At 44.3% G+C, this 21,182-nt stretch overlaps 1 protein-coding gene across 5 annotated transcripts in view; it reads right to left on the bottom strand.

Moving 5' to 3' along the window:
- LOC144499817 (mitochondrial ornithine transporter 1-like) overlaps positions 1–21,182 on the bottom strand; it is a 401,928-nt gene that overhangs the window by 9,438 nt on the left and 371,308 nt on the right. For all 5 annotated transcript variants that reach the window (XM_078222328.1, XM_078222330.1, XM_078222326.1 and 2 more), the window contains exons 2-5: positions 15,258–15,380; positions 10,702–10,960; positions 7,648–7,788; positions 3,698–3,870 (exon numbers count right to left, since the gene is read on the bottom strand). In XM_078222328.1, the coding sequence (XP_078078454.1) occupies positions 3,698–3,870; positions 7,648–7,788; positions 10,702–10,960; positions 15,258–15,327 (643 nt within the window). In that variant the 5' untranslated portion in view covers positions 15,328–15,380. The remainder of the gene's footprint in view (positions 1–3,697; positions 3,871–7,647; positions 7,789–10,701; positions 10,961–15,257; positions 15,381–21,182) is intronic.

Raw genomic sequence — 21,182 nt, 5'->3', positions numbered from 1 at the left:
AGGTTCCGAGCAGGCACGTAGCTCATCTGAATCTACATTTTACATGGACCATTTTGTAGATTTGGATCATACTTATTCAAACGAGATTACTAGATTGCTTATTTTTTTAATAAATGCCTTGAAACATAGAAACATAGAAGATAGGAGCAGGAGGAAGTCATTCAGCCATTCGAGCCTGCTCTGCCAATCATCACGATCATGGCTGATCGTCCAAGACTAGAGAGTTTCCCAATCATCCCTTCTCAAAGTTGATGTTGCGTTTAAGTTTTTTGTTTAAGAAAGGTTAAGAGCTCTACACAATAATGCCATGGGGGCCATCACTAAGTTATCAATGAATCCAACTCATTAGAATAAAGATTAGTTGCAAGGTTAGGAGTACATTTGATTTTGGCTTTTCTACCTTTCTGGATCAGAAATAAAACTTTACGGTGGCTGCCCTTTTTCAGAAGACGGAATTGTTCTTCATCATCACAGTGGGTGTACCTAACACCACCCCCCTCCCCTTTCTTTCCCCTCCCCCTTTCTTCCCCCCCCCCCCCCCCCACCCCATGGATTGCAGTAGCATGAGGAGGTGGCTCACTATCATCTCCTCAAGGAGGCAGAGATGGACAGAAAATACTGACCTTGCCAGTGCTACTTGCATACTGCGACCAAAAAAAAGTAGCATATAGTGGAGCAATTTGATTCTTTTTTCTTATTTCACAGCAGGCTTTAGGATCAGTGAGCAGATCCTGCCTTAGCATAGGCTTCAAGTTGGAAGGGATGCAAAATGAGCTAAGTTGCATCCTACATTTTAATCATGTATTAGACTTATAGAATTCATAATGATCTTAAATATTCACTAACTGAAGTACAGCTTGGTTTGATTGGAATTTACAGAGCTGAGATGTCCATCTCTCCAATCTAACTATAAACATACGACAGTATGCAAAGTGCTTCTGTACACGTCTGTATTCTCTGACAAAAACTCAGCATAAACTAGCTTCTTTCTCCCATGTACAGCTTCAGGAGCCCTGTCGGTTATGATGACTAGCTAGCAGCTGCAGATTGTAGTCGGATAGAACATAGAACAGTACAGCACAGAACAGGCCCTTCGGCCCACGATGTTGTGCCGAGCTTTATCTGAAACCAAGATCAAGCTATCCCACTCCCTATCATCCTGGTGTGCTCCATGTGCCTATCCAATAACCACTTAAATGTTCCTAAAGTGTCTGACTCCACTATCACTGCAGGCAGTCCATTCCAATCCCCAACCACTCTCTGCGTAAAGAACCTACCTCTGATATCCTTCCTATATCTCCCACCATGAACCCTATAGTTATGCCCCCTTGTAATAGCTCCATCCACCCGAGGAAATAGTCTTTGAACGTTCACTCTATCTATCCCCTTCATCATTTTATAAACCTCTATTAAGTCTCCCCTCAGCCTCCTCCGCTCCAGAGAGAACAGCCCTAGCTCCCTCAACCTTTCCTCATAAGACCTACCCTCCAAACCAGGCAGCATCCTGGTAAATCTCCTCTGCACTCTTTCCAGCGCTTCCACATCCTTCTTAAAGTGAGGTGACCAGAACTGCACACAATATTCCAAATGTGGTCTCACCAAGGTCCTGTACAGTTGCAGTGTAACCCCACGGCTCTTAAACTCCAACCCCCTGTTAATAAAAGCTAACACGCTATAGGCCTTCTTCACAGCTCTATCCACTTATTGTTTTTTCTTTTGCAGACAAGTTTCCATCTACGGTCCACAGCAGCCAGAATAATTTTGTTAGATATAATACGCTGACATAAGCGGCAAATGGGCAACGATGAATAGGGGCAGGAACGAGGAGCAGCGCTGCAGGGAAAGGGAGATGAGAGGCAAAGATGTGCCGGCATTAACTGAGACGAGGGGGATGGAGTCACTGCTAGCACGAGTTACAGTGGACGGAGACAAGGGAGGAAAGAATGAGAATAGCATCAGACGGAGCAGGGTGAAGGAGTGGGTGGGAAGTGCAAGAATACCAGGTTGAATTGAGGGAGCAAGAGGATGATCATAATCAGTATAAACAGAAACCTGGTGGAAGAGAATCTCTGACAAAGTAAAGAAAGCTAGGTGAGCTACTTTTTCCCTTAGTTCAGAATGTGCACTGGGAGAGAGTCTTAGAATCCTTCAATGCAAAAGGGGGCCATTTGGCCTATCGAGTCTGCACCGACCACAATCCTACCCAGGCCCTATCCCCATAACCCCATGCATTTACCCTAGCCAGTCCCCCGACACTCAGGGGCAATTTAGCATAGCCAATCCACCTAACCCGCACATCTTTGGACTGTGGGAGGAAACCGGAGCAACTGCAGGAAACCCATGCAGACACGAGAATGTGCAAACTCCACACAGACAGTGACCCAAGCTGGGAATCGAACCTGGGTCCCTGGCGCTGTGAGTGATTATAGATATCATTAGGAGTTTTCCAAAAATGTTAATTTAATTACCATAAGTGCATTATTTTTCATGGAAAAGGCAGTATAAAATTGGTGCACCCTAAAAATTGTAAAACAAAAATTCGATTCCCTCTCCAAGCTTTCAATACAGGTAAAGAATGGGTACGTCTGGAGATTCAAAGCTGCTTTGGAACTTCTCTTTACGTGTTGTAGGCTTATAATTAGGATTAACTTTAAATTGTTTTTAGGAACCAGAATCAACTCTTGCTAATTTGCGGCTTGTGTCTGCATACAAGGTGATGAGTAGTGGGTGGGCCAGATCACACAATTTCATAATATCCAACATTTTCCCAAATTCATGATAAACTAATATCCAACAGCTTGGTTTTCTAGACTCTTAAGTCTGTTTGAACATTTGAGATTTATCTGCCTATACTTTCCGCAGGATTCTGGAAAGGAGTGGAAATGGAGGGAATGCATACAGGAACTGGTAATTCTATGAGATGAAGCACTTGCCAAGGACACTGAGCTCCACAGTCCTGGAACATAAACATGGGAGTCTCCTGTTGGAATAATTCCACCAACAGGTCTAACTTTGGAACGCTCCTCATCTGAAAAAGAAAATCTTTGTACTGTGAGGATGCATCAGGGAGGTGGCTATGTGTGTGTGTGTGTGTGTGCGCTCTCACTAAATGTTGAGGCAATGTCTCCACTTCTGAAACCAGTACCTGATCCAAGTGTGGTTATTGAGGATGCAAGAAAGTGTTTTTCCCAAATTCATGATAAACTAAAATGGTCCCACAAAAAAAAAGTCCCTGGTTTTTAAAGAATTGGTAAAGCAACCTTAAGTACCCTTTAGGCCAATGAGACTCCATGTGACACAAACTATTAAATCCAATTATCTTTTAAATGGACTTTCCAACTAGTCACAACTGTGACCTCCTCAAGACACATCAGAATGGTAAAGGCAAAAATGCCCCTTGACATTTTCATTGTTATTAAGTTGCATTTAGCGCACAATTAATACAAATGAAGAATGTTGCTCTTCCTTCCAATTTTATGAACCATCAAACTGGATGTGTGTTATTTTCACATTTTGATTTCAGCTTTATACTACAAATTGTGTGAATCGGTCACTTCGAAATTCCTGTTGCAACAACCACATTCAGGAACCCGCAGCTATTTGGTTTCGAGCGGCATCCAGCTTGCAATTTAAAAAAAATTCTCTTGTAATAAAGACCGCCGCTGTTCTCCAACCCTGACTTATTCCAGGTACTTACCTAGCTCATCTTTGGACCGGCCTCCTCTAGTGAAAAGGGTGCGACTGAATTCATAGCCACCGAAGAAGAAAAAGTAGCCAGGCATTTCCCTCATCAAAGTGCTCGACAGACCTTGGTACAGACCCAGGGGACCGTCTGTTTTCAAAACATTTTTGATCACTGCCCAAACTGTGCTAAAAAGGAGAAAAGAAAATGTATAAATCATCGTAGAGTTTGCACCGACCACAATCCCATCCAGGCCCTATCCCCATAACCCCGTACATTTACCCTAGCTAGTCTCCCTGATACTAAGGGACAACTCAGCGTGGCCAATCCGCTTAACCTACACATTTTTGGAATGTGGGAGGAAACCGGAGCACCCAGAGGAAACCCACGCAGACATGGTAAGAATGTGCAAACTCCACACAGACAATGAATTAGTTAATATCCAGAAAGCAGTTGCGCCGTCACAAACATCTACAGCAGAATTCACATGCAGTTTTATTGAAGTGTCTCACAGCAAGCATATACATAACAGAAGAGGTTTGCCTCCCCTGCTGCTGCAACACTACCTGCTCCCAAGCCCTCTTACCAATAACTCTTCCTGAGGTAGGTTGTAAGAGAGATCACCACCCCTACTCCGACCCCAGCCAAATACCATCTCCTCTTGCGGCGTTCCAGTCGCTACCTATCTTAAATGACCCAGCGTCAGAACTCAAATCGCTTCAGTCTGTGGTAAAGTATGATGGAAAATCAATAGCACTGATAAAAAAGCGTATGCTTTTTCGCTGCATCATATAAAGCTAACTTTTAAAAATTAAATAATTAGTGTTTGATCAGAGCAACCTTATGAATACATCACAGCTTTGATGCATGTTTGAAAAGATGCCAGCTTTCGAGATCGCTTTCACTTTAACAGGTTTGTAAGCATCAACAAGCATTCTTAATAGGTTGGATTAGTGCCCCAGTCAATATTTTGAGGTTTGACATCAATATCTGCAATGACTAAAAACAAAACCATGTTGAACAGACTTTATTCAGGATCTAGTGGTGAGAATTTTTCTCGAGTGATTGTCGTAAGATCATAGGAACCCTACAGTACAGAAAGAGGCCATTTGGCCCATCGAGTCTGCACCGACCACAATCCAACCCAGGCCCTACCCCCATATATTTTACCCGCTAATCCACGCATCCCAGGACACTAAGGGGCAATTTTTTAGCATGGCCAATCAACCTAACCCGCACATCTTTGGACTGTGGGAGGAAACCGGAGCACCCGGAGGAAACCCACGCAGACACAGGGAGAATGTGCAAACTCCACACAGACAGTGACCCAAGCCGGGAATCGAACCCAGGTCCCTGGAGCTGTGAAGCAGCAGTGCTAGCCACTGTGCTACCGTGCCGCCCATCACTTCTTCAACTTGCAGTGTTTAATGAAACCTTAAAATGTGTCTCCAAGCACACAAACTCTTCTTCGCTGTCCAATTAAACATAATTCGTATGTCATGCATTATTTTTGGGTATTTTACATAAAAACATGTCTTTAAATTGAAAGTAACCCTTGTGGAGAAAGAGCAGGAATGTACACAAATAGTTACGATCTGAAAAAAAGGTACAATCCTGACCTCATTAGCTAATCTCTTAAAGGAAACTCTATCTTCTCAATTTACAATCTGGTGTCATTAATTCCAGTGTGAGTGGACAGCAATGCAAGGTGTTAGCGTTTTAACACAGCATAAGTGTGCTTCAGGGGTACAGATAATTATACATGCAGATTCCTCACTGTTTAAGATGTGCACGTTAGGTGGATTGGCCATGCTAAATTGCCTCTTTGCGTCCCAAGATGTGTAGGTTAGGGGGATTAATGGGGTAAATACTTGGACTTACGGGGAACAGGTCTGGGTGGGATTTCCCCTTAGTGTCAGGGGGATTACGTGGGGTGATAAGGATAGGGCTTAGGTGGGATTGTTGTTGATGCAGACTCGATGGGCCGAATGGCCTCCTTCTGCACTGTAGGGATTCTAAGAAGCTGGGGGCGGGATGAATACCTACAATCAAGTTGTGGGTGTAAATTACCCACTGGCATTGTTTTACTAACGGCAGTATTTAGGACAGTCCATTCTGAAACATTTTCATTTTGCCTTACAACCAGCTTGCAGCAGTGTGTGTTGTCAGCATAGTAAGAAGTCTCACAACACCAGATTAAAGTCCAACAGGTTTATTTGGTAGCAAATACCATAAGCTTTCGGAGCTTGCTTCTCCTTCATCAGATGGAGTGGTCTCTGTTCTCATCTGACGAAGGAGCAGCAAGCTCCGAAAGCTTATGGTATTTGCTACCAAATAAACCTGTTGGACTTTAACCTGGTGTTGTGAGACTTCTTACTGTGCTTACCCCAGTCCAACGCCGGCATCTCCACATGTTGTCAGCATGCCAGGGCCAATTTTATTCCATTTAAGTTAATGGATGGAAATCTGCGAGCAAGCATTGCACAATTATCTGATACGAGTACGCCAGCCAGAATTCTTAAACCTTTCCTTTACGATTTGCTCCCAATTCTAGGGTTCATGTTACTGAATAAAAAAATACTTTGCAGAAGGAAGAACTCCATCTGAACGTGACCAGAACAGGAAACGGCACAAAGCGAAACATTTTTCTTTCCCTCTCTCCTTATCCACCACCACCACCACCTCCCCCCCCCCCCCCCCCCCCCCAACTCTTCAGGTTCCCTTGCATCAAAAACCACTCCACGGCGAAGACATTATGTAGGTTATCGTCCTCAAATGTCGTCTTTGTTAATTAAACAGGACAAGAAGACTCAATAAGACAGAAAATGCTGGAAAGACTCAGCAGGAAGCCTTGAAGGGGCTTCACACTGTGGGGAAAGGGCCAGCTTTCCACTTGGGGTGTCTTTCGCCTGCCTGCAAGCAAAAAATAGTCCACTCACCTGCTACATGGATAAAGTGCTGGAAAGGAGATTATGTTTCCTTATTTATGATTTCTGTTAGATTTTGCTTTTGCGTTCTCTCCGTGTTTTTCAACTTGTTACATATCACACACGCACACCATCTGCAAACCTCTCAGCTTTTTGCCAGTGCTAATCTTCAGTCGAAATGGAGGAGAGGTTAAAGCTGCAAGGACTCACTAATATTCCCAGTCTTTCTGGTGCTCTTAAGAAGTGTCACCTACACACCACAGCTCGTGACAGGGCTACTGAAATCATCTGCTCACTGTTGGGTGAATAATGGACACAATCCCCTTAGCTCTCATTCCAAAACATGTCATATTGCAGCCTAGGCACACCATATACCCAATCCAAACTTTGGATACGATTAGTGACAGGAAGTCCCTCTCGATAGGAATGACATTTAGGTATACATTCAAATCTAGGTTGGGTTTTATTTGTATATTGTGGACTGCAAAGTTATGCCAGCTACCAAACAGTGGCACAAACCAGCAAACTGGGATACATTGGGCGGCACACTGGCACAATGGTTAGCACTGCTGCCTCACATTACCAGGGACCCAGGTTCGATTCCCGGTTTGGGTCACTGTCTGTGTGGAGTGTGCACGTTCTTCCCATGTCGGCGTGGGTTTCCTCTGGGTGCTCCAGTTTCCTCCCACACTCCAAAGATGTGCGGGTTAGGTGAATTGGCCATGCTAAATTTCTCCTTAGTGTCAGGGGGACTAGCCAGGGTAAATGGGGTTGTGGGGATAGGGCCTGGGTGGGATTGTGTTCGGTGCCAACTCGATGGGCCGAATGGCCTCCTCCTGCACTGTAAGATTCTATGGTTTGCCCACTCCTCACTTTGAGGTGGCAGGACATGGGAACACGTGCTCCAATAATTGATTTTTGAAACATGCAGCGTGCCCAGTCCAACTTTAATCTAGATTTAAAAGAAAGGACTTCCCACACGTGACAGTGAATTAAGCTTTTTAAAAACAAGACAATCAAAAACAAAGGTGGACGTACCTGGGATGTCCTTTTTCAAGCTTTCCCGAGGATTTCATTTCATGCATTGCTTGAAGGCGACATTTGACCAGCTCTGTCGGGCAAATGGCCAATGAGGCAAATACTGATGCAAATGAGCCAGAGGCTGCTTTCTGTATGTCACTGAAATGGCAGATGTACAGACAGTGAAAGGATGATCAAAAACATTCTTCAATGGTTGGACAACTTCAGGTCTGGAACGTTTTCCCCACAACACCCTGCCTTTGAATACCAAAGGGCTACCCTTGCCCAACCCTATTGGAATGCAAACTTTGCCAATCATATGTCGGGTTTAATATTTGCAGAGAAACCTCCTCCCTTCACCTGTAATTGAAATTTCACTGGTGGTGAATATTCTGATTTTCTCCATTTAAGTCTGAGTGAAACAAACAATGGCAATTTATCATCAACATTAAAGACCATCACTCGATTTCAATAAACTAATGAATAAACTTATCAGGGTGCTGCACAACAGTGCGTTTCGCACAATGTCCCTTATGTTTTTCGGAGTTTGCAAAGATATCCACCATCAAATAATATCTAACATGTCAAAATACACATGGACTTCAATATCGATAGCAAGGATGTCTCTCGACACAATGTTACTTCAATAAATTAAAATCTAGAATAATGGATACCTGGGAGTATGAGACATTTATCATAGAAATTTAGTGCCAGTTGACCCATCTGTGCTGCTTGAAAAGGTTAGTAAGTTCTCACGACCCTCTTAGCCGAGACAACCGACTCTCCTCGAATTCTTCGACTAATTACGTTAAATCTATGCTTTCCGATTGCTGACCTCTCTATCCTGGACCCTCTCAATTTTATCCACCTCAGTTAAATCGCCCCTCTGTCTCCCCTGTTTGAGAGAAAACAACCCCAACCTATCCAAGTTTCCTCCTCCAGTCGTGACAACACAATCCTCTCTGAGCCATCTCTCGTGTGACCACCCTCGATTTGGTGCAGAGGTTGCATTTAATTAGAATTTTGGTGCTGGTATGTGTGGCAGAGATGATGTGGAGATGCCGGCGTTGGACTTGGGTAAACACAGTAAGAGTTTTAACAACAATGTGTGGCAGAGCTCAGAGACAGGACTTCACGGTGAATGGATCAAAATAAAGAAAACACCACAATTGCAAAGCTCATCAACAAATAAATGGCAGTTCATTCGCAAGTTCTGAAGCTAGTATCTACTAATTTGTCAAGTAGCATTTTTTAATTCACGCGATTTTCACGTGCTAGAGTTTGAAGTGATCAGGCCACAAGAATTGTCAACCTTTTAGTGTGAATATGTCCTTGCACTAACAAGGGGCACTTGAACAGTTGGCATTTGCTAATTGATGTTATGGACAGTAGAAAAGCCCAAAAGTAAACTTCCACAACTAAAGTTCTGAGGGTACAGATGACTACAGTTTTGTTATGTTAATATTTGAAGCCTTCAACTGGACCAATGCTTGGTTTCCTTCAATTTTATTTGAGGGCACGTGACCCTTTTAATATCGTTCTTGATCTTGGGGTCCATATCCACAGATCTCTAAAGGTTGCCACTCAAGTGGATAGAGCTGTGAAGAAGGCCTATAGTGTGTTAGCTTTTATTGTAAGAAGTCTCACAACACCAGGTTGGTGGACTTTAAAGTCCAAGTTGTACTTTAACCTGGTGTTGTGAGACTTCTTACTGTGCTTACCCCAGTCCAACGCCGGCATCTCCACATCTTAGCTTTTATTAACAGGGGGTTGGAGTTTAAGAGCCGTGGGGTTATTCTGCAACTGTACAGGACCTTGGTGAGACCACATTTGGAATATTGTGTGCAGTTCTGGTCACCTCACTATAAGACGGATGTGGAAGCGCTGGAAAGAGTGCAGAGGAGATTTACCAGGATGCTGCCTGGTTTGGAGGGTAGGTCTTATGAGGAAAGGTTGAGGGAGCTGGGGCTGTTCTCTCTGGAGCGGAGGAGGCTGAGGGGAGACTTAATAGAGGTTTATAAAATGATGAAGGGGATAGATAGAGTGAACGTTCAAAGACTATTTCCTCGGGTGGATGGAGCTATTACAAGGGGGCATAACTATAGGGTTCATGGTGGGAGATATAGGAAGGATATCAGAGGTAGGTTCTTTACGCAGAGTGGTTGGGGTGTGGAATGGACTGCCTGCAGTGATAGTGGAGTCAGACACTTTAGGAACATTTAAGCGGTTATTGGATAGGCACATGGAGCACACCAGGATGATAGGGAGTGGGATAGCTTGATCTTGGTTTCAGATAAAGCTCGGCACAACATCGTGGGCCGAAGGGCCTGTTCTGTGCTGTACCGTTCTATGTTCTGGTCTGCTCGAGCCATATAGCACTTTCAATGATGAGGGCCAGTAGGAAAATTGCCCTTCAGCCTAGGATGGCATGGTGGCGCAGTGGTTAGAACCATTGCCTCACAGCACCAGGAATCTGGGTTCAATTCCGGCTTTGGGTGACTGTGTGGAGTTTGCACATTCTCGCTGTGTCTGCGTGGATTTCTTCCAGGTGTTCTGGTTTCCTCCCACAGACCAAAGAAGTGCAGGTTAGGTTGATTGGCCATGCTAAATTGCCTCTAGCAGAGTAGATACGTGGGGTTACGGGAAGAGAGCCTGGGTGGAATTGTTGTCAGTGCAGATTCAATGGGCTGAATGGCCTCTTTCTGCACTGTTGGGATTCTAGGATTCTATTGCTTTAAACTGCCTTCAGTAGCTTCAGGTGAGTGAACTTCAATAAGTAAAAACTTTCCCTCCCGTTTTGTTTCTCGCCACGTGGAGGAACCTAGCCTTGCTTGGTGGTTCATCACAGTGAGAAAGGCGAGACACATATCTCGCTAAACCATTATGCAGTGCGGTCGACCACGTCACCTATTCTTATCGCTCCCCTTTCTTCCTTATTTGACACCCTCAGGCATCAGTTTTGGCTCCCAATTGGCTAGAGTCTGGTTTGAATTTTAAGTGAATCCAAGCAAAACGCGACTGAGAGCTACTCATCAAGCAACTGGATTCAAATATCTATTGAGCGACTTGTACCTGAGCTCAGCTTTGCTGTCCAATCCAGTCAAGCTTCTCACCACTCTTTGGCAAAAGCCATACGACAGGAAGAGCACAGCATTCTCTGATATATGAGCCATTAGGGCAGGAGTAGTGCCTTGGTAGAATCCTCGAATGCCACGTTCCCTAGATGTCTTTAGAGCACAGTCCAGCACATTTTTGTACATGTAAGGAAAGGTCTGCATCTTCACTTTTACAGTGTCAAAGGGTTGACCCGTATACACACAAGCAATTCCACCTGCAAATCACAATGTGTATAAATTTAATAAACAATCTCAATATTTTGGATGCAAAGTTACCGATCTGAAACATTAATTGCTTCTCTCTCCACTGCCCGACCTGCTGGGTATAACCAGCATTCCCTGCTTTTATTTCAGATTTCCGGCATCTGCCGTACTTTGCTTTAGCTTCACTATTTTGGAATCATTGCAGACAATCCACGGGTGGCACAGTGGTTAGCACTGCTGCCTCACAGCACCAGGGACCCAGATTCAATTCCAGCCTTGGGTGACTGTCTGGAGTTTGCACATTCTCCCCATGTCGGTGTGGGTTTCCTCCAACACTCCAAAGATGTGCAGGTTAGGTGGATCGGCCATGCTAAATTGCTCCTTAGTGTCCCTGGATGTGTAAATTAGGGGGATTAGCAAGATGAATACGTGGGGTTACGGGGATAGGGCAGGGGTAAGATGCTCTATCGGAGAGTCAGTGCAGACTCAACGGGCTGAATGGCCTCCTTCTGCACAGTAGAGATTCTATTTAAAAAAAAGAGCATGTGCACACATTGCATCTATTTCAGCTAAATAAGTGACAGTCATTCACTAGTCATTCTTCACTGCTTTGACCAGAGTTACACTGCCTGGTTTAAATTTCAAACGAGGTTTGGCAATTAACTGTTAATCACCATTCTCCATGGCAATGCCTCTACCAATCAATCAACATTCTCTTCTCATAAATTCACAAGATCATTTGGTGATCTTGTGAATTGTCCTGATGAGTGCAAGGCAAAAAACTTCAACAAAAATCATCTTTTTCAGCAATAGTCAGATTCTGTACTATCAAATGACCATTTTGGAATCTGTTGTTCCATTCATTCATTTTCTTGGTCAAACTGGTCCTACTTTTGTTGCTGTGATTTCAGTTACAGACACCAGCCCACCAATGTGATGGTTGAAAGATTTTGGCAGGGAGCTTAGGTAACATGAGATGACAAACATGGGTCCTACTGGCTGGAGAGAAAGAAAACAAGCACATGATTAAAATGTAATTGGTCAAAATTCGGATAGCTAACTGCTAAAAGTTAAAATGAACACTTTGGGACATCTCAGATTTACAGCTTGTGTGTACATTTAATAGAATTTTAAGATTTGCATGAATTTATTCCAGTATTCCACCACAATCTTCAGGTAATCTGACGTTAGAGCAATACTCTGCCAGCTGCAGTATTTGAACAATCACATGTCCCTGAAATGAATGCATGTTGTCATGGCATTGCAATGTGGAGAATGAGTCCACTTGTTGGCATGAGTCGATAGTCCACTTGTTGGCATGAGTCGATAGCCCATAGCAGTGCAGAGTTAAGATGACGTCACATAAACCACAAGCTTCCCTCCAGTGTCATTGCCGAGTGCCTACACCTGTGCTGGCACAATGACATCTTCATTTCAAAGGACAATGGAATGCCCAACCTTCCAAGTGCAAGTCATATAGTGCTAGTGATTCCCCTTCTTCATGGCTGTGGCAACACCAGCAAAGCAGCCGCTTCGGCCTCCAGCTAGTAAACTTCTTTTTCAAAATATTCGCCCAAATCTTCCCGTTCTCCTGATTGTTGGAGATGGAATGTACATGGGGAGACACGCTTAAGAAACCTGTGGCAATCTTAACATGAAGTCCTATGTGGGAGTTGTCAAGAGAGTTTAAACATTCAATGAGCCGATTCCCTGCCGCCCTCTGTCAATGTCACTAACCTGGAGCTTGGAGTTGAGGACTTGGGCTCGATTTGCCTGCATGTTTGCCCAGGAAATGTTAGACAGCTTAAAACCTGGTCTAACAGTGCCATAGCTCAACATCAAAACCAAACCCCTGGTACCCATTGCTGCTGCAATGGGTATGTACATGGGGAGACACACTTAAGAAACCTGTGGCAATCCTAACGTGAAGTCCTATGTGGGAGTTGTCAAAGAGAGTTTAAACATTCAAATGAGCCCCTACTTTCACCCCCCCCCCCCAACCCACCCACCTCTGCCACCTCCCCAACCAGACTACCTATTCACCCATCTGACTGCTCACCCGCCCCTCACTCACTCATTGAAAAAAACTTGACCTTGAAAAGCTTACCCGAATATGGCAGCTGGTGCCTCAGACCCCCATCCCCATCCCGGACTCTACTCTGGTCGGCTGGACATAGACAGGAGACGCTGTGCTGCCCGTTTCTCTGGCATCAGGATTGGAAGGAATGGGCAGTATTGTTGGGTCAGTAAGAACTTCATGGGCAGCGACAGCTGATGCCCAACTTCCTCACTTTTGTATTTCAACCAACGTGAGATGAAGGCCCACATTTCATTAGCCTCTGATTACTTCTTGTATCTGATCATTTTCTTTTGGTAAAATGCCTAATGGGCCTGGATCTCCCGTCAGCCACAATACAGAGTCCCAGAAAAGATACGCTCAGGTACAAAAAAAGTACTCGAAGAGGCTAATGAATTGTGGGCCTTTTTTAAAATCTCAAACAGGTTGAAATACAAAAGTAAGAAGGTTATTCAGCAGCTGTGGTTTACGCGTGAGGAATTGAGGGATATGGATTGAGGGACTTACGGCACGGTGGCACAGTGGTTAGCACTACTGCCTCACAGCGCCAAGGGCCGGGTTCAATTCCGGCCTGGGGTCACCGCCTGTGTGGAGTTTGCACGTTCTCCCAGCGTCTGTGTGGGTTTCCTCCGGCTGCTCCGGTTTCCTCCCACACTCCAAAGGTGCGGTGGATTGGCCATGCTAAATTGCCTCTTAGTGTCAGGGGGACTGGCAGGGTAAATATGTGGGGTTACGGGGATAGGGCCTGGGTGGGATTGCTGTCAATGCAGGTTCAATGGGCCGAATGGTCTCCTTCTGCACTGTATGATTCTATGAATGATAGATAAATGGAACTGAAGTGATTAGACATGATCTAACTGAATGGCAGAATAGGCCCGAGGGGCTAATAAAAATGATGTAGACCAAGAATAATGGTTTTGTGATCCCGTATTTGGTTTTAAAAACCAGAGGAAGTCAAGAGTTAGGAAGCTGTAGAAGGAAATAAATTCAAAAGCACACTTTGTAGCTTCAATCAACAGTAACACCCGCTGGTTGATCAAGGGACTGCAGGGCAAAACAGACAAGACATTTTAATTGTTAACCTTAAAATAGAATCAGAATTCTTCGAATGCAGAAGGAGCCATTCGTCCCATCAAGTTTGCACCGACTCTCCGACAGAGCATCTTACCCAGGTCCACATCCCGCCCTATCCCCGTAACCCCACGCATTTACCCCATTATTCCCCCTAACCAACAGATCCTTGGATACTAATGGGCAATTTATCATGGCCAATCCACCTAACCTGAACATCTTTGGACTGTGAGAGGAAACTGGGGTACCTGGAGGAAACCCACACTGACACTTGGAGAACGTGCAGGCTCCCTCAGACGTTCACCCAAGGCTGGAATGGAACCTGGGTCCCTGGCGCTGTGAGGCAGCAGTGCTAACCACTGTGACACCGTGCCGTACCCTTTCCACAACCCACCAGTTGTGCTTGGGTAGATTTTGTTGCAGACGATCCGCAACTGGTTTGATTCCCCTCCCAACACCACTGAGTTGTTGTTTGAACCATGTTGGTGCACAGAAACCAGAAGGGAATACATTTTAGATGCAAAGTAACTACATGGACAGCTCCCAATCCTTATCCACCCTCTGATGTTTCACACCAGCAGCCCAACAAAAGAGAGAAAAAGTAAACATTTAAAAAAGGTTGCATTATTATTGTGCACATTGCATAATTACACGCAGCACAAAGCGCAGGAGCAAAGGTGTTGGATGACATGTGTTTGTCACCATGCTGGTCCACGTGCTTTTGTCCTGTGGATACCTGTTATGCAGAAGCCAGGCACAATCTCCCATTCTCTAAGGTGGGACTAAAAGCAGAAGACAGGCTGCATTAAGGCTGCCCCTTAGTGTCCAAAGGCATGTAGGTTAGGATTAGCGGTGGTAAGCACGTGGCGCTTTGGGGAGAGGGCAGGGGGTGAACCCTGTTGGAGAGTCAGTGTAGACTCGATGGGCCAAATGGCCTCCTTCTGCACTGTATAGATCCTATGAATGTATCGACGTTGCAAACCAGAGACAAGAGTCCGGCAGAAGATTGAATGGGCAATTCCCAATTAGGAAAAATAATTTATCTTTCAAGTGCAGAGATGTCCCAGACAGTCAAGTACTTCTGAAGTGTTGTTACTGTTGTGACAAAGTATAAATGCATGTGTTTGCTTTCTCAATAAAAAGTGACAAAATACCGTTACCTGTAGCTCCTGCAGTGAGATCAATAGCACCTTGCACCTGAGGCTTCAGTCCTTTCTTTTCCTGTGGCATGGTGGTCTTTTATCCAGTATATGGCTCAGTTAATAAATCTGAAAGGTTATATTCTAGGGAAAAAGAAGATAAAGGTAAAATGAAAACGTTGAAATATTCATTCAGGCCATCATGGACTTTGAGCAAATGTACAATAAACTAATAGTCTGCAGGTCTGGTAGCATCTGTGGAGATAGAAAAAGTTAACGTTGAGTCTGTATGGAGACAGGGGTCTTTAGAGGCTCACGGACTCAAACAAGACAGGCAACTTTTACACAATATGTACAAGGAGTGCCAGACAACATTGAAGCAGTTGTGGGGGCTTGGGGGTTAGTAAGAGTTTTAAAGTCAATATTGGATCGTATCAAGGATCAGCACTGAACTCCTTCCTCTCTCCGATTGGCATGGATGTTCTAACTGAGCAAGTGAGACAGTGAGTGCCATGGTCAATGATGTTTTCAGATAATATTAGAGAGCATGGTGGAGGTGATTAGAACAGGACCGAGTATCTGGAGAAAAGCATGGGAAGACGGGGTAGGAAGATCAGCAGATCAAGGACTCAACTTGTGGCCAGTCAGTTTTTAAAATTCATTTGTGGGACTTGGGCGTCGCTGGCTGGCCAGCATTTATTGCCCATCCCTAGTTGCCCGAGGGCAGTTGAGAGTCAACCACATTGCTGTGGGTCTGGAGTCCATGTAGACCAGACTGGATAAGGATGGCACATTTCCTTTCCAAAAGGACATTAGTGAACCAGATGGGTTTTTCCGACAATCGACAATGGTTTCATGCTCATCGGTTGATTCTTAAATCCAGATTTTTTTTGGTTGAATTCAAATTCCACCATCTGCCTTGGCAGATTCGAACCCGGATCAGCAGAACATTAGCCGAATTTCTGGATTAGTAGTCTAGCGATAATATCACTAGGCCATCGCCTCCCCCTTGTTTGAATTTGGAGAAGAGGATCAGAGTGAAACTGGGAAGATTATGGGTGAAGACCTGGATAAAATGAGTATTTGGGGTCAGTGGTGGCAGAGGATGAAAGCTGGGAATGGAACTTAAGCAACGGACTAGCGCTGGTTGAAGTAATTAGAAGTACAGTGGCACGTTGTGCGATTGCAAAATGCCACGTGAAAAGAACCATAGAAACTAGAAGCAGGAGTAGGCCATTTGGCCCTTCGAGCCTGCTCCACCATTCATTATCATGGCTGCTCAAATTCAATATCCTGATCCCCCTTCCCCCCATATCTCTTGATCCCTTTAGCCCCAAGAGCTATATCTAATTTCTTCTTGAAATCACACAAGTTGTTTTGGCCTCAACTACTTTCTGTGGTAGTGAATTCCACACTTTCACCACCCTGTGGGTGAAGAAATTTCTCCTCACCTCAGTCCTAAAAGGTTTACCTCTTATCCTCAAACTATGACCCTTAGTTCTGGACACCCCCACCATTGGGAACATTCTTTCTGAATCTACCCACTCTAACCCTGTTAGAATTTTGTAAGTTTCTATGAGATCCCCTCTCACTCTTCTAAACTCCAGTGAATATAATCATAATCGACTCAGTCTCTCCTCATATGACAGACCTGCCATCCCAGGAATCAACCTGTTAAACTTTTGGTGCACTCCCTCTATAGCAAAGACATCCTCCCCCAGATAAGGACACCAAAACTGCACACAATGAAGAATCTATAAGACCATTGTGAAACCAGACTTGTAATGCAGAAACATGGGCAACATCAAGAGGAGAAGAACAATGACTGGATACTAATGATATGTGGACAATGAGATGGATGTGTGGAGTAATGAGAAAATTACAAAATCAGTAACCAGTATATCAATGGGTCAGTGAAGGTTGTGGAAGCATCAAAGAATGTGGAGGCTTTGGAGAGGGTACGGAAAAGATTTACCAGGATGCTGCCTGGTATGGAAGGCATTAGCTATGAGGAGAGGTTGGAGAAACTTGGTTTATTCTCACTGGAACGGCGGGGGTTGAGGGGCAACCTGATAGAAGTCTATAAGATTGTGAGGGGCATGGACAGGGTGGATAGTCAGAAGCTTTTTCCCAGGGGTGGAAGAGTGAATTACTAGGAGGCATAGGTTTAAAATGCGAGGGGCAAGGTTTAAAGGAGATGTACGAGGCAGGCTTTTTAAACAGAGGGTGGTGGGTGCCTGGAGCTCGCTGCTGGAGAGATAGTGGAAGCAGATACGATAGCGATTTTTAAGGGACAAATACATGAATAAAATGGGAATAGAGGGATATGGTCCCCGGAAGGCTAGGGGGTTTTATTTCCGATGGGCAGCATGGTCGATGCAGGCTTGGAGGGCCGAAGGACCTGACCTATGCTGTAATTTTCTTTGATCTTTGAAAGAGACTAAAATTGAAGAAGGGAAACGGTTAATGTATTTTGTACCTAAAAGGTTGAACTTTGTATTTAGAATGTATCACAAGCATAACCCTTCATTGTGGCTAATTCCCTTGTTTATACTGCTTCTGACATTAAAACAAATTAACTTTTATTCTTATAACAAAAGTAGTCAAATGTAAATGTGAATGTGTTTGCAGACATGCAAGTCTTACCTTTTCTATAGGCTTGCATGGTAAATGTAAACGGAAGAGAGCATTACAAGGTGTGAAGTGCGATACGGCCGTTTGAAGAGGAACTCCGGCTGAGGCAGCTGGAAGAGCGTCGGAACTTCAAAGGAAAACCGCGGGAAGAACAGGAAACAGAAGACCTGCGCTTCATGTGCTGAGGATGCCAGATACACTGGTTTATGGTCAAGAAGCTATCAATGTATTTTTTGTAGTTGGTCTGGAAGCTTGCTTCGTGACCAGCAGTTGTAAATTGTATTTCTGAGTCGTGACTGGTCTGCAGTTTGATTCACGACCACACCAGTGTTTGTGTCGTGACTGGTGCTGGGAGCCATAATGTATAAATATATATCCCCACTTTTCTGTGTTCAGAGAGAACTTTGGCTTCCGCTTTCAAGGGGTCAGGTTCTCCCGCAAGCTTGTGAGAATAAAGCCTCACTGTATTTTGACTCAGACTAGCCTCAGAGGTATTTTTACCGACTTCAAAAATATTATGGCCACCTGTTGCAGAGTGAGAAAGGGAATGTGGTGAGGCAAGAGATGGAAATGGGACTGCCAGGAAGTACAGGGGGAAAGCCTTGGACCAGATGAAAGGGGTGATGAGAGATTTAAACACAGCGGGATTGGAAGAAGAACAGGTGATTCAAAACAAGAGATGATGAAGGGTAATCAAACACCTGAAGTTGGTGTTTCAGTACTGTAAATGAGTCTGAATGTTAAAATTTTCATTAACTGGTTTCGTAGGCAGAATAATTTAAAAACAGTTTGCAGCATCAATTCAGGCCTTATTGCAAGTACATTATTACATGCTGCTTTCTCAATTCCTTTCATGTATTCGCTACAACAAATACACAGTGGCAACCTACGTCTGGTGTTTAACCAGATCAATTCTGTTGACGACAAATGTTAAGAAACAGATGCAATGCCCTTGGCCTAAATCACCTTGTGTCCATTGTACTGAATACATGAATGAGGACACCATGACAGAGCACAGAAAAGGTCATATTTAAACAAGTTATCCAGGACTTATCTAGGGATGTAGTCTTATTCTTCAGACCTGTTGACTTGCATTATGTTTTCCTTTATATTAATCATCTTTTTGAAATATTTGACTTTTCAATATTTGGCTATTGCTAGTAATGTGTATTCTTTAAAAAGATTGACTTTTATGATTGAACAAAGGGACTTTGATCTGTTTTTCCTGTGGAACTACGCTCAGAGATATTTACAAAAGCAGATAAAAGCACTGGGAACAAATGTTACATTAGCAGTCAGATGTATGGGTGGACGTTAGCATTTACTACTCCAGAAAGGAGGTGGAGGGGAGTTTACTCTCATTAAAGGAAGATTGCAAACTTTTATCACTTTTAATATACTCCCAACAGTATACTCCAGCTAAATAACATTTCAACAAGGTTGTGAATATACACGAGATGCACTTGGAATAATTCAGATCAGTACTAGCAAATAGCATGCCAGATTTCACAGCTAGAAAAGCTAGCCACCATCCTGCTAAGTCGAAGCATCATAGAATGCCTAGAGGGCCATTCAGCCCATCAAGCCTGCACGGACAACAACCCCACCCAGTTCCTATCCCTGTAATCCCATGTATTCATGTTGCTAATCCTCCTGACGTTAAGGGGTGATTTAGCATGGCCAATCAACCTAACCCGCACATCTTTGGACTGTGGGAGGAAACTGGAACACCCGGAGGAAACCCACGCAGACATGGGGGGGGGAATGTGCAGACTCTACACAGACAGTCACCCGAGACCGGAATTGAACCCTGGCGCTGTGAGGCAGCAGAGCTAACCACTGTGCCACCGTGCACCCTTTGATTTGCTGCAAAACCTGAAAGACCAGGATAGGTAGACTAGAACCTATTGGTATCTCAATATAGAGAGTGTCATTGTGGAACTCTCCGTAGCTGACGAGGAATAGAAAGAGGGAAGCGTGAGTTCATGAATCATATGCATTTCTGACACCACTATGGCCAGAAATCTGAAAAGTAGAAAGGATAGCATATGCACAACTGGCAAAATAGAAATTGCAACGCAGTGGGGGGACTATGTTCGTAGCCCTATCCCATGATTTGGATTCACTGACTCTTGCAGTCAAAATCAAACCAAACAGTAATCTTTAATTTTCTGCAACGGATTTAAGTGCAGGATAGCTACAGGTTCAGAAGGGTGCATCAATCTTTATACAGTATAAGATCAAGAGTGGGATTTTGCCGTCCCACCCGTTATGGGAATTGTAGCGGGCGGTGGGGGGGCAGACCATGCAAAGGTCCATTGACCTCAGGCGGGACTTTCCAGTCTTGAAAATCCCGCCCCAAGAGTTTACTAGAGAGACACATGAAGGTCAGTGTGCTCACACTTCTCAAAAAAAAAATAAACCCCCATAATTTCCGCTTTGAATACTCTCAGACTTGCACTTGAAAAGCAAAGATAGTTGTTTGCACATTGTCCAGCAGTAGCTATGAATACAGACCAAATTTCAATGGTTCTACACAGCTCTACATATGTGTAGTTAAACTGCGAGTAGTTCTATAGCCGTATAATAGCAAAATACTGCGGATGCTGGAATCTGAAACAAAAACAGAAAATGCCGGAAAATCTCTGCAGGTCTGACAGCACCTGTGGGGAGAGAATAGAGCCAACATTTCGAGTCAGGATGACCCTTGTCAGAACTGGTTTGATAGTTGTAGTTCTACAGCCTCTGATTCAGAGCATTATTAGAAGTTAGCCTGTGTCCTAGCCACAGATGTGGAGATGCCGGCGTTGGACTGGGGTAGACACAGTAAGGAGCCTAACTACACCAGGTTAAAGTCCAACAGGTTTATTTGGTAGCAAACGCCACTAGCTTTCGGAGCGCTGCTTCTTCATCAGGCGAGTGGGAGATCTGCTCATAAACTTGAGTTTGTGTCTTTATATGCCCTGTTTGCTGTTTATGAGCACTTCTCCCACTCACCTGATGAAGGAGCAGCGCTCCGAAAGCTAGTGGCGTTTGCTACCAAATAAACCTGTTGGACTTTAACCTGGTGTTGTTAGACTCCTTACTGTTCTATCAGCCTGACTACTTAATAGAATTATTTTTTTCTGTTTTTCAAAATAGACAATTGCTGGGCTGTAAAAATGGCTCCAGCTGATCACATGCTGGCATCTGGGGTTTCTGAACAGTTTGAAAGCAAACAAAGGCTAACACCTCACACCCCTGGAATGTAACACTCCATGCATTGTACAAATGTTCCAAAGTGGTTTGAGCCCATGCAGCAATACTTATCTG

The sequence above is a fragment of the Mustelus asterias genome, chromosome 10 (genome assembly GCF_964213995.1).
Source record: "Mustelus asterias chromosome 10, sMusAst1.hap1.1, whole genome shotgun sequence".
In the NCBI taxonomy this organism is placed as follows: Eukaryota; Metazoa; Chordata; class Chondrichthyes; order Carcharhiniformes; family Triakidae; genus Mustelus; species Mustelus asterias.
Note: the sequence above shows the minus strand (reverse complement) of the source record. Positions and strands in the feature narration are given on the sequence as shown.